Source organism: Balaenoptera ricei, chromosome 9, assembly GCF_028023285.1.
Source record: "Balaenoptera ricei isolate mBalRic1 chromosome 9, mBalRic1.hap2, whole genome shotgun sequence".
NCBI classification, from domain to species: Eukaryota; Metazoa; Chordata; class Mammalia; order Artiodactyla; family Balaenopteridae; genus Balaenoptera; species Balaenoptera ricei.
In genome coordinates, this window is record NC_082647.1 from 12763977 (window position 1) to 12776907 (window position 12931).

Genomic DNA, 12931 nt, shown 5'->3' on the forward strand with positions numbered 1-12931 from the left:
ACAAGAAATAAAGGAGGCTTTCATTCCTATTCGCATTTTCATAAGGTATCTTGCCTCCCTCTCCTTCAGGGCTTCTTTTCAGTTAGAATGGACTGCAGAGGAAGAACTGATGGAACAGACCATGGATTAAACATATCCTCCTGTTCATTTATCATCTTTGAAAGATAATCAGCATCAAGGAGTGGTGCCAACCAAGACACTCCACACATCAAACAAGATCTGAATCCAAGCTCTGCCATCACCAAGTTTGTAACCTTGGACAATTAGTTAAATCTCCCTGAGTCCTGGTTTCCTCATTTACAAGATATAAATCCTAAGAAAATTTATCTACATGTTTGATGATGGCTAAATAATATGTATAGGATGCTTAGTGCCTGGGACGTAGTTAGTGCTCAACAAATGGTAGCTGTTATCACTGTTGTAAGTGATAACCATATCGCTGATAGGCAGGTAAAGGAAAAATATGATTTTTACCAACTTGCAAATTAAGATTCAAAGTTAAAGAATTTGTCAATAACCCTATAATAAATGGCAGAACCAAAACTCAAACATAAATCCCTGAATCCCAGTCCTCTGCAGTGTGTGCCAATATGATACATACATGCAACACTTTGATTTAGGATTTGATTCCCAAAGCCCTAAAGGAGATTACCACTTCTAGTCTAAAGAGCTGATATTGTTGCTCTATTTCTACCTTTACACATGTGCTTAAAAATAAGTTCCAATTCCTTCCCCTAACTCCTCAGAGACCCTGAAGATGTGAATATATCCAAGAACACAGCTAACTCTTCTTTTTGACAGTCACTCACCAACAGATTCTTTATTCTCTACCCAGGTGTAAATCAAGCAATCTGGAAATTCCTTTATCTTGGCACTAGGCAACTGAAAAATGCTGGTGGAGAAGAAGGTGAGGGGTATAGACAACTTTATCAGCATAAGATCATTTTTAGGAGAAGTGACAGTGAAGTTTGGGTGAATGATGATCTTCTCATAAGGCAGAATCTCCCCAATAAAGTCTTGAAAACTGTTGGCTCCACCAGTTAAGATGACCTGGAGATCTCTGGAAAATGAAGAAGAGAAAAAATATTGATACTATCACATATCACAAGGCTATTCTTTCTCTCTCTCTCTCTCTCTCTCTCTCACACACACACACACAAACGCACTTTCCTTCATTTACTGGTATCAAGCAAAAAAAAATTAGTAAGGATATAGAAGATTTGAACTACATAATTAAAACTTTTTATATACTGAACATAAATAGAACCTTCTATCCTAAAATTAGAGAGTACACATTCTTCCAAGCACGCAAGAAACATTTATAAAAATTGACTCCATACTGGCCCAAAAAGTCTCAATTATTTTCAAAGAATCAGTATCACATAGATCACATTCTCTGACCACAAAACAATTAAATTATAATTCAAAAGATTTTTTCTCTTTTTTAAATTGAAGTATAAATGATTTACAATGTTTCAAGTATACAGCAAACTGATTCAGTTTTATGCATATATATATATATATATATATATATATATATATATATACACACACACATACATATATTCTTTTTCAGATTCTTTTCCATTATAGGTTATTACAAGATATTGAATATACTGATAGTTCCCTGTGCTATACAGTAGGTCCTTGTTGTTTATTTTATATATAGTAGTGTGTATCTGTTAATCCCAAACTCCTAATTTATCCCTCCCCTACTTCTCCCCTTTGGTAACCATAAGTTTGTTTTCTATGTCTCGGGGTCTACTTCTGTTTTGTATATAAGTTCATTTATATCTTTTTTTTAGATTCCACATATAAGCAATATCATATATTTGTCTTTCTCTGGCTTACTTCACTTCTGATAATCTCTAGGTCAATCCATGTTGCAGCAAATGGCAGAATTTCATTCTTTTTTATGGCTGAGTAATATTCCATTGTATGTATATGTATGTGTGTGTGTGTGTGTGTATATAAACACATCTTCTTTATCCATTCATCTGTCAAAGGACATTTAGGTTGCTTCCATGTCTTGGCTATTGTAAATAGTGCTGCTATGAACATTGGGATGCATGTATCTTTTAGCATTAGAGTTTTTCTCTTTTGTTGATATATGCCCAGAAGTGAGATTGCTGGGTCATCTGGTGACTCTACTTTTAGTTGTTTTCTTTTAATGTTTGTTTATTTGTTTGTTTGTTTGTTTATTTAGACTGCTCCAGGTCTTAGTTGCAGCATGTGGGATCTTTAGTTGTGGCATGCGGACTTCTTAGTTGCGGCATGCAGACTCACTTGCGGCATGTGGACTCTTAGTTGCGGCACGCATGCAGGATCTAGTTCCCCAACCAGGGATCGAACCTGGGCCCCCTGCATTGGGAGTGTGGAGTCCTACCCACTGGACCAACAGGGAAGTCCCTCTACTTTTAGTTTTTTAAGGAACCTCCATACTGCTTTCTATAATGGCTGCACCAATTTACATTCCTACCAACCAACAGTGGAGGAGGGTTCCCTTTTCAAAAGATTTTTATTTGGAAAGTTACCCCCTAAAATTTAGAAAATTTACCCTCCAAATTCTAAACTTACAAATGAAAGATTTAATCATGTGGAAATTCCATTTTGTTCCTTTTTTATTGAAGTATATTTGATTTATAATATATTAGCTTCAGGTGTACAGCATAGTGATTCAGTATTTCTACAGATTATACTCCATTAATAGTCATTACAAGATAATGGCTATAGGAACTTCCCTAGTGGCACAGTGGTTAAGAATCTGCCTGCCAATGCAGGGTACACAGGTTCAATCCCTGGCCCGGGAAGATCCCACATGCTGCGAAGCAACTAAGCCCATGCACCACAACTACTGAGCCTGCGCTCTAGAGCTTGCGAGCCACAACTACTGAAGTCTGCATGCCACAACTACTGAAGCCCACGTGCCACAACTACTGAAGCCTATGTGCCACAACTACTGAAGCCCACGCACCTAGAGCCCATGCTCCGCAACAAGAGAAGCCACTGCAATGAGAAGCCTGCGTACTGCAACAAAGAGTAGCCCCTGCTCACCACAACTAGAGAAAGCCCACGCACAGCAACGAAGATCCAATGCAGCCAAAAAATAAGAATTAATTAATTTTTTAAAGTACAAAAAAATTCTTTTTTTCTTTTTCATTGCATTTGTGTGTTTGTGCAGCAGAATACTGGAGCACATTGCCAAAGGGAAGTAGTTCTTTTTTTTTTTTTATGATAAAGTAGCAGTTACCTAGTTCCTGCAGCCATGTAGGTAACTCCTTATTATTATTTATGTTGGGAAAGAAAAAAAATGTTAATTCCAAGACATGCACATCTGACATCCAGGATGGCATATAAGCTGCCCCTCACTTGCCTACTCCACCTGATATGTAGTGGTTGCCCAGAGACCCATGCTGAGAAGAATCTGGGGCTGCATCTAGGCTCAGCCATAATGAGTGCCCTAGAGGCACAGCGATTTTGTCTATCCAGGTGAAAAGCAGCAGGTCCTATGTCAGGTACATGAAGAACCTGTCTTAAATGATGTAGATTTATTGCTTACCTCAGTGAAACTCACTGAAAAAAACACAAAATCTTTATTTCATATCTTTGGTATATTTTTGAAGTTAGTAGCACTAAAAGAAGTACTTTTCCATAAGCTGTCAACCTGCTATTTGAATATGGTAAAGAATGAGAGCGAATGCTAGGGTTGCTAATACAGAAAATAGAGAAGTGAAAAAATAGAAATAAAACAAGTATTTAACATTTAAGCATAAAAAAACCGATGATGTAGTACTATAGAAAGATTACCTGTTTCCCCAAGTATTTAATAATGTTTAGACTGCCAACAAAAAATAAAATATCGGGCTTCCCTGGTGGCGCAGTGGTTGAGAATCTGCCTGCCAATGCAGGGGACACGGGTTCGAGCCCTGGTCTGGGAAGATCCCACATGCTGCAGAGCAACTGGGCCCGTGAGCCACAACTACTGAGCCTGCGCGTCTGGAGCCTGTGCTCCGCAACAAGAGAGGCCGCGATAGTGAGAGGCCCGCGCACCGTGATGAAGAGTGGCCCCCGCTTGCCACAACTAGAGAAAGCCCTCGCACAGAAACGAAGACCCAACACAGCCAAAAAAATAAAATAAATAATTCAATAATTAAAAACAACAACAACAACCAAAAAAAAAAAAAAAACTAACTGGCCCACATCAGGGCAGTTTTCTAAAAAAAAAAATAAAATAAAATAAAATATCTGTTCTGTGATTTACTTTATTAACTGGCAGTTATTGAACATGCTTTATTTAAAAGTTTTTAGATGCTTCAAATACGTGAAATGATGTAAATCCTTACATTTTTAAAAATTTAGGTAATTATGCTATGCACAAATATGTCTGAGTTCATTGTCTATTTTATTTGCCTGTAAGTTCTTCCAGATAAAATAGCCCTGTGGCATTATAATTGCAACATAAATAACCTATATTAAAATTAACTATATAAACACCATTTAAGGTAACAATAGAATAACTATAAATTTGCACATACAATTTTTGGATTATTTTTCTTATTAAAAGGTACAATGAAAAATGTAAATATACCTGACTAAAATGTAAACCCAGAAAACTTGTCTTCATCTCATTTAAAGCCAAGACATGACAGAAAAGTTACATTTTCTTTGTAGCTTTGAAGCTGTACATGGCTAATTAATAGTCATATTTTAAACAAGAATATTTTGTGGGCAGGATAAAGGGTCATGAGCATTCATTTCTTTTACTGACAAGTTCCAGTAGAGGCAAATTCTGGCTGTAGGTGTCATTAGGTAAAACAGTGTGTAGAAAGATACAGGAATAGAGGAGACAAATGAGAAAACCCAGAAACAGAATAAAATAAAAAGGTTTGGAGTGTCTACGTAACTTGGTTATGAGGTAGTATTGACAACAGCATTGTTTATTACATCCATGTTATGTTTTTTGGGGGGGGGGGCAGGGCAAGATAAGGCTAATTTTATCTATTTATTTTTTTATACAGCAAGTTTTTATTAGTTATCTATTTTATACATATTAGTGTATATATGTCAGTCCCAATCTCCCAGTTCACCCTACCACCACCACCTGCACCCCACTTTCCCCTCTTGGTGTCCCACGACTGGGCATATACCCAGAGAAAACCATAACTCAAAAAGACACATGCACCCCAATGTTCATTGCAGCACTATTTACAATAGCCAGGTCATGGAAGCAACCTAAATGCCCATCAACAGACGAATGGATAAAGAAGATGTGGTATATATATACAATGGAATATTACTCAGCCATAAAAAGGAACGAAATTGGGTCACTTGTAGATACGTGGATGGACCTAGAGACTGTCATACAGAGTGAAGTTAAGTCAGAGAGAGAAAAACAAATATCATATATTAACGCATGTATGTGGAACCTAGAAAAATGGTACAGATGAACCAGTTTGCAGGGCAAAACTAGAGACACAGATATAGAGAACAAACATATGGGCACCAATGGGGGCAAAGCGGTGGGGGGTGGGGGTGGTGGTGTGATGAATTGGGAGATTGGGATTGACATATATACACTAATATGTATAAAATAGATAACTAATAAGAACCTGCTGTATAAAAAAAAATCTTTAAAATTCTTTAAAAAAAAAGATAGTGGCTATAATTCCCTATTCTATACAATAGACAACAATTGTATGGAACAACTGATATACAACAATATATCCTTGTTGCTTATCCATTTCAAACACAGTAGTCTGTATCTGTTAATCCCATACGCTTAATTTTCCCCTCTCCCCTTCTGTCTCCCCTCTGGTAACCACTAGTTTGTTTTCTGTATCTGTGAGTCTGTTTCTGTTTTGCATATACATTCGTGTTATTTTTCAGATGCCACATATAAGTGACATCATATAGTATTTGTCTTTCTCTGATTTATTTCACTAAGCATAGTAGTCTCTAGGTCCATCCATGTTGCTGTAAATGGCAGAACTTCATTTTTTTTTATGGCTGAGTAATATCCCATTGTATATATGTACCACATCTTCTTTATCCATTCATCTGTTGATGGGCACTTGGGTTGCTTCCATATCTTGGCTATTGTAAATAATGCTGCTATGAACACTGGGGTACGTGTATCTTTTTAAATTAGTGTTTTCATTTTTTTCTGGATATATACCCAGGAGTAGAATTGCTGGATCATATGATAGTTTTATTTTTAGTTTTTTGAGGAACTCCATAATGTTTTCCACACTGGCTGCACCAACAGTGTATAAGAGTTCCCTTTTCTCCACATCCTCTCCAACATTTGTTATTTGTACATTTTTTGATGATAGCCATTCTGACCGGTGTGAGGTGATATCTCATTGTGGTTTTGATTTGCATTTCTCTAATACTAATACTGACTATCTTTTCATGTGCCTGTTAGCCAACTATATGTCTTCTTTGGAAAAATGTCTATTCAGGTCTTCTGCCCATTTTTTGATTGGGTTGTTTGTTTTTTCGGTATTGAGTTCTATGAGCTGTTTATAATCATGTGGAAATTTCAAAAATTATTTAGAATTTAAACAATAGTGAAAATGGCCCATATCAAAGATGATGGATAGAAAACCGACATGAACATATACATAAATTACTAGAAATAGTAAGAGAATATAGCAAAGCAACAAGCTATTAAATCAACTTCTGAATACCAATTGCATTTCCATCCTCACCAATAGACAGAAAATATAATTTTATGCAAGTATGTCAATTAAAATGATAGAAAAATATAAAGCACTTTAGGAATAAACTTAATAAGATATGTACAAGACATGAATGCAGATAATATAAAACTCTTGAAATGCATCAAAGGGAAACATAAATAGAGAGCTATCTCAGATCCATGGCTGGGAACAATCAATATCAGAAAATATCAGTACTTTGCAACTGATATAAAAAGTCAAAGCAATTCCAAATAAATTCCAATAGAGTTTTTCATAGAACTTGACAAGTTGATTTTTTAATTTATGTAAAAGAATTCCTAAGCATTCCTGATGAAGAATAAGATGGTTGGCCAACCATATCACACATCACAAATTATGATAAAGTCATAATTATTAAGGCATTGTGGTCTATAATAAATAAACCAATGGAACAGCAACAAGAGCCCAGAAACTGACCCATATACAGATGGAACTCTGACAGATGACAGAACAGGTGTTGCAGATCAGTGGGGAAAGAAGGGCCATTGACAAATGATATTTGGATATTTAGCTTACTATCTTTAAAAAATGAAATTGGATCCCTACTTCACATCATTCACAAAAATCAATTCTAAATTATATGAAAATTTAAATATGAAAATCAAAGCTTTAAAATATTTAGAAGTAAATATAAAGGAATATCTTTCTGATCTTGTGGTCATAAAAGATATTTTCGACTTGGCACAATGCTCAATAACCACAAAGACTGATAATTCAAGTTTTAAACTGAATTATCTTGAAGTTAAGAGCTCTTATTCATCAAAATACACCATAAAAAGAAGATCAAGCCACAGAGTGGAAGATATTTGCAACATATATAACTGACAAACAAGTAATATCTAGAGCATTTATAGAAGTCCTATGAAGCAATATTTTTAAAATTTAACACACAAAATTTTCAAGACATAAAAGAGTTTTTCCCAAAAGAAACATTATTGTCAGAAGGAGAAGGAAGAGGAGGATGGGGGTGGAGGATGTTAATCACCACTACTAGTAAAGGTAACAAAATTAAAATGATAATAAGATATTTGACACTTAATCAGCAAAAAAATTAAAAAGCTTGACAATACCCAGTGTTGGAAGAACTCAGAAATTGCTGGAGGGTGTGTAAAAGTGAACATTTGCATGCTCTATGACCCAGCAATTCCACTCCTAATTATATGCTCTAGTTATATACCAAGAGGTGTACTTACAGATATAAACTGATATGTGAAGTGAATATACCAATACACACACACACACACACACACATATATATACATACAGAATATGCATCACAGATATATATACAAGAATACTTTCTAAGGTACGTGGTACAAGTACATTTACAGTAACACTGTTCAAAATAGCAGAAAACTAGAAATAACTCAAATGTCTGTCAAGAAAACAATGAACCAGTGTGAATTCACACTGAAGTATAATACAGCAATGAAAAATAAAATACCGTCACATCTAACAGTTTTGGATGAATCTTAAAAACATTAAGAACAATTTGCAGGTCTATTTTATATGTATGTAAGATATTATTTTATAACGTAAAACTTTTTTCTTTCCTGACACATTAAACATAAGAACGTGTAGTTAAGTTTTATCCAAGTAGCTGAGCTCCCCTTCACCGTCAAATCATTAGGATTTCCTGACAAGCACAAGTTTTTTAGAATTTCCACAAGGAGTGTTGAGCCCCAGCCTTGAAGCCTTAACAGAGTAGACTGATCCCCATCACTTACGGTAAGAAGCAGTGTGCTGCCGTTATCACCCACTGAGGACAATCAGAGTCCCCATATAGGACTGGTAACTGGATTTCAGGTATAATAAATAGAAAAGATGACATAGGTCTTCAGTGTCTTCAATAACAAATGAAATAACACCTGAAACACAGAGAGAGGAGAATCAGGGATACAACCCAGCTGATTAAAGGAAACTTGGTGTGGTTATGGAGATTTCAAGACACCAGTGTCTGATAATATCAATATTTACCACATTAATCACTTAGCCTACCCATGTGGTACTAGAGTTCCATACTGTACAAACACTGTACTAAGCACTTTAGGTACTCTTAAAATGTTTTTTAATTTTCACAGGAAAAAAAAAAAAAAAACCCTGCGGTGGATACATTTTATATTATTTTACAGAGTAAGAGCTTAACATTAGGAGACTTACTTAAAGCGGTACAACTAGTGAATGATGGTTGGTTCAAGGATTCCGACTTCAGTCTATTTGATCCTAAACCCCATGTATGTACTTCTCCTCTACATGACCTCCCTGCTTCCCCTCACCCTGTCTGCAGCTTTCCAGAATAGCTTAGCTCATTTCCAATCTCCCCAAGGCTCAAGGTTTCTTGGTTTTATCCACAGTCACAGCAATGCAGCCTTTCCTACAGCTCCCTGACTTTTCCTACTAGTGAATTGCAGGGATGCTCTGAGACTAGTCATCATGACTCCAACAGCAATAAGTTCATTAATTAAATAAAAAATAAAAACTTTAATTCTGGCATGAAAACATAGGGAGAGATACTTTGTACTGATGGGCACTTAAATATAAAATAGTACTTATTCTCTGGAAATAGGTACCTGGATTCAAATTCTAGCTCTATCTTTACTAGTTGCATGAACTTGAACAAATTATGTAGACCTCTATATCTTAATTTCCTTATTTGTACACTGAAATCATAAATGAACTTCTCTCCTAAGGTGATTGTGAAGATTAAATGTGTTAATATATGTTAAGCAGCTTGGAGGAACGTTTGGCATATAATGTGTTCAACAAATGTTATTTCTTACTAAGGCAGTTTCAAGAACATTTTTATGTTGATAAAGTGCAAAATAATGCTCAGAAAAAAGACATAGACAAAGCCTCTCCATGACTCACCAAATAACTAAACATCAGATATTGACTGATACCTCCCTTCTTTGCATTACTGCTGTTTCTTTACCAGTGATAGCTCTAGCCCTAATATAATCCTCCTACCTCCTAAATAAAACTTTTGAGGTACCCAATTAGGGTTGGGGGGCCCCAATTAGGGTTAGGATGTTCCCTCTTCTCAACTGCAACTAATTCTGAACTGACCCCATTTCTCTAACTCCATCTTCAGAATTATCCAGTACAAGCTCAAACCCTGTAAGACACCCCTTCCAACTCCCCCTTAACTGGGACACTTCTGAGGTTCTCTGGAGTGTGTTCTCCCTGCTGCATAAAGCAAAATAAATCTCACTTTAAAAAAATTACTGGTTAGTGGGTTCAACAAGTTACATCAAATCTTGTTTTCTCCAGTTTAGGAAAGGAGAGAGGAAAATATAAAACTATTAATATTTTAAAAATCTATGTTCTAATTGGGGCTTCTCTTGCTATGTCAATTTATATTTCTGGGTCTATTGGTTTTTCATCTATACACATTACATAGTAAAGGAACAATGACTTGTACAATACTCCCAGCATTTAGCACAATGTCTAGCACATAGTAGAAACTCAATACATATATATTATACAAATGAATTAATGAGAGATTAGAACTCGCTTTGTGTGCAGGGGTCCACTGGAAGGCTATGAAATTAATGCAATGGTTTTATGGATTCATATGTGAAGCAAGCATCATCAGAAGACTAAAAGTTAATATTATGTATACATATGCATGTACTTTTTTTCCAAATCTATATATGCATGCATTTATTTTTTAAATTTACTGAATACTTATATGTACCAGGAAATATTGATATATTGGACGTTAAATATAAAGGGGTATCCAAGACAAAAGCAGACTTTGTCTTCATGAAATGAGGGAGGTAGACAATAAGCAAATTGTGATGAGACAATAAAAAAATCAAATTGTGATGAGACAGTAACAGTGTTTTATGAGAAATAATAATAAAGGCAGTAAATGAAAAATCTAATTTACTTTGGTTGGCAAAGAAGTACTTGCTGGGAAAGTGACAGTTAATCTGAGACATAAAAGATGAGAAAAAACAGCCATGGGAAGGTTAGGGTAAAGAGTTTCCCAAGAGAGGAAATGCATGTGCAAAGGCTCAAAAATGGGAAGAACTAGGAGTGCTCAGGAATCTGAAAAGAACCAGTAAGACTAAAGCCTAGAGAGCAAGGAAAATATTGGCCTAAGGTGAGTCTGGAGAGGAGGCAGGGACCTCATCAAGCAGAGCTTCAAAGCCATAGTCAGGAATTTGTATTTTATTCTAAGTGTAATAGAAAACTTTGAAGAATTTGATGTATGGGAGTGATATGATCCTATTATACTTTTAAAACATCACTTGCTTCCAATTAGACACAGGGTTAAAAAAGGCAAGAGTAGAAACAGGTTTATTGAAGTAGACCTAGCAAAAAGTGATGTGGCTTGTGTTAATGTGGCAGCAATGAAGATGGAGGTCAGATAAGTAGATGGATATGAGACCTATTTCAAAAGTAGAGTGGACAGGAAATCCAGTTAAATAGTATTTTGATAATAAAATACAAATTGCTTTAGCATGCATAGTTAATTCACCTTTTTGTTATTATATAAGTTTTTAATAACATCATAAAAAGACTCAAAATATTTTAAGACTAAAAGGGGTTCTCATGCTCAAAAAGGTTGAGAACCACTGGCATAGGTAGTGTTCTCATTCCTTCTTACTCTAAGCTCTTCCAGTACATAAATCTAAGTCTTATTTAACTCCCATAATCTATCCCTGATTCCAGACCATCTCTCACTAGCTTCTAAGTCTGCACTACCACTAGATCCAACTTATCTCTAGCAACAAGATATCCAGGGTCCCTTGAAGCCACTGGGACTTCCAAGGAAAGGTGAAGAACAGATCTTCTCCTAATTAAGACTGAGTTATGTACCTGGCTGAGCCCCCCAACTAAATATTGGTCATATACTCTAAATGTGTCCAGGTTTTTTTCCACCAAAGCCCTGATGCCCTGTGACCCAAGGTACTGTGTCACTCTTAACAGAGCTTTATAAAGTCACTGATTCTAAGAACTCATTAGAAACTTATACATTGACTCTTTTTTCCCCTCCATTTCTTATCAGACCCTGCCTGTTTTTACTTCCCTCTCTACCCAAGTTAGATTCCTTTATTTATCATTTCAACTATGCTCTTATTCTTTGGAACTCTCTTGTCCTAACACCCTTGAGACATACTTCAACTGGCCAAATCTTAACTCCATTTTAATGCAACTATATGCCTTCACTGTATCTGTAGCTTTAACTTTCTTAATTTCTCACAGAACACATTAACTACACCCTCCTCTTAGAAACAGACTCCCCTGACTTGTGTAAAATCACATTTTTATTCCCTCCTGACTCTTAAGGTGCTTCACTGGTCTCTCATCTTCTACCCTCCAAAACATGAAAGCTCAACTTCCAGTTGATCCAAGATGGAGTAGCCCCATTCCTCCCAGCTCCTCCCTTTTACAACTAAAAGAACCCTGCACAACAAGCACAACAAACAAACGTAGACTCAGAGTTGAAAAGAAGGAAGTGTACAGCCTAGAACACTGGGGACTTAAGGAACAACATGGCAGTAACTTCCCTGCGTTTACCTTTTATTTATATCTCCAAAGATCCAGGACAGGGCACAGGAGCAGCCCACAACCCAGAACCTCCAAGAGACAAAGACAAAAAACAAACAAACAACAACAAAAAAAAAACCCCAGAAATGACCTCCAAATAAAAACCTGCTCCTAGTTACAGGAAAGGGAAAAGGGTGGTCTAACAGGACGTCTTCTGCACAATACCCACCCTACTCTAACCAAACAACAAAGGAAAAAAATGCCCACACACCATGGCTTCACCAGGGCTGAGCAGGCAGCTCTTCTATCCCCAATCCCAGTGGAAGCAGGCTTCCTGTTAGACCATCTTTTTCCCTTTCCTGTAACCAGGAGGAGCACGTTTTTTACTAAAGGCTCTAATGGATAAAGGAGGCAGCATGCAATCACAGAAGGGGAAGTATAAGCAGAGAATTGGAAATCTCAAGAAAGAACCAAAAAGAAATGTTAAAAATAAAAAACACTAACAGAAATACGCCTTTGATAGGTTTATTAGTAGACTGGACATGGCTGAGGAAAGAATCTTTGAGCTTCCACATGTATCAATAGAAACTTCCAAAGCTGAAAAAAGAGAACAAAGACTGAAAAAGACAGAACAGAACATCTCAAAACTGTGAGACAACTATAAAATGTGTAACATATGCATAACGAGAATA

At 36.2% G+C, this 12931-nt stretch overlaps 1 protein-coding gene across 1 annotated transcript in view; it reads right to left on the bottom strand.

Moving 5' to 3' along the window:
* LOC132371732 (maltase-glucoamylase-like) overlaps positions 1 to 8531 on the bottom strand; it is a 123181-nt gene extending 114650 nt beyond the window's left edge. The window contains exons 1-2 of the mRNA XM_059933195.1: positions 8468 to 8531; positions 810 to 1060 (exon numbers count right to left, since the gene is read on the bottom strand). Of these exons, the coding sequence (XP_059789178.1) occupies positions 810 to 936 (127 nt within the window). The 5' untranslated portion in view covers positions 937 to 1060; positions 8468 to 8531. The remainder of the gene's footprint in view (positions 1 to 809; positions 1061 to 8467) is intronic.
* Positions 8532 to 12931: the final 4400 nt, after the last annotated feature.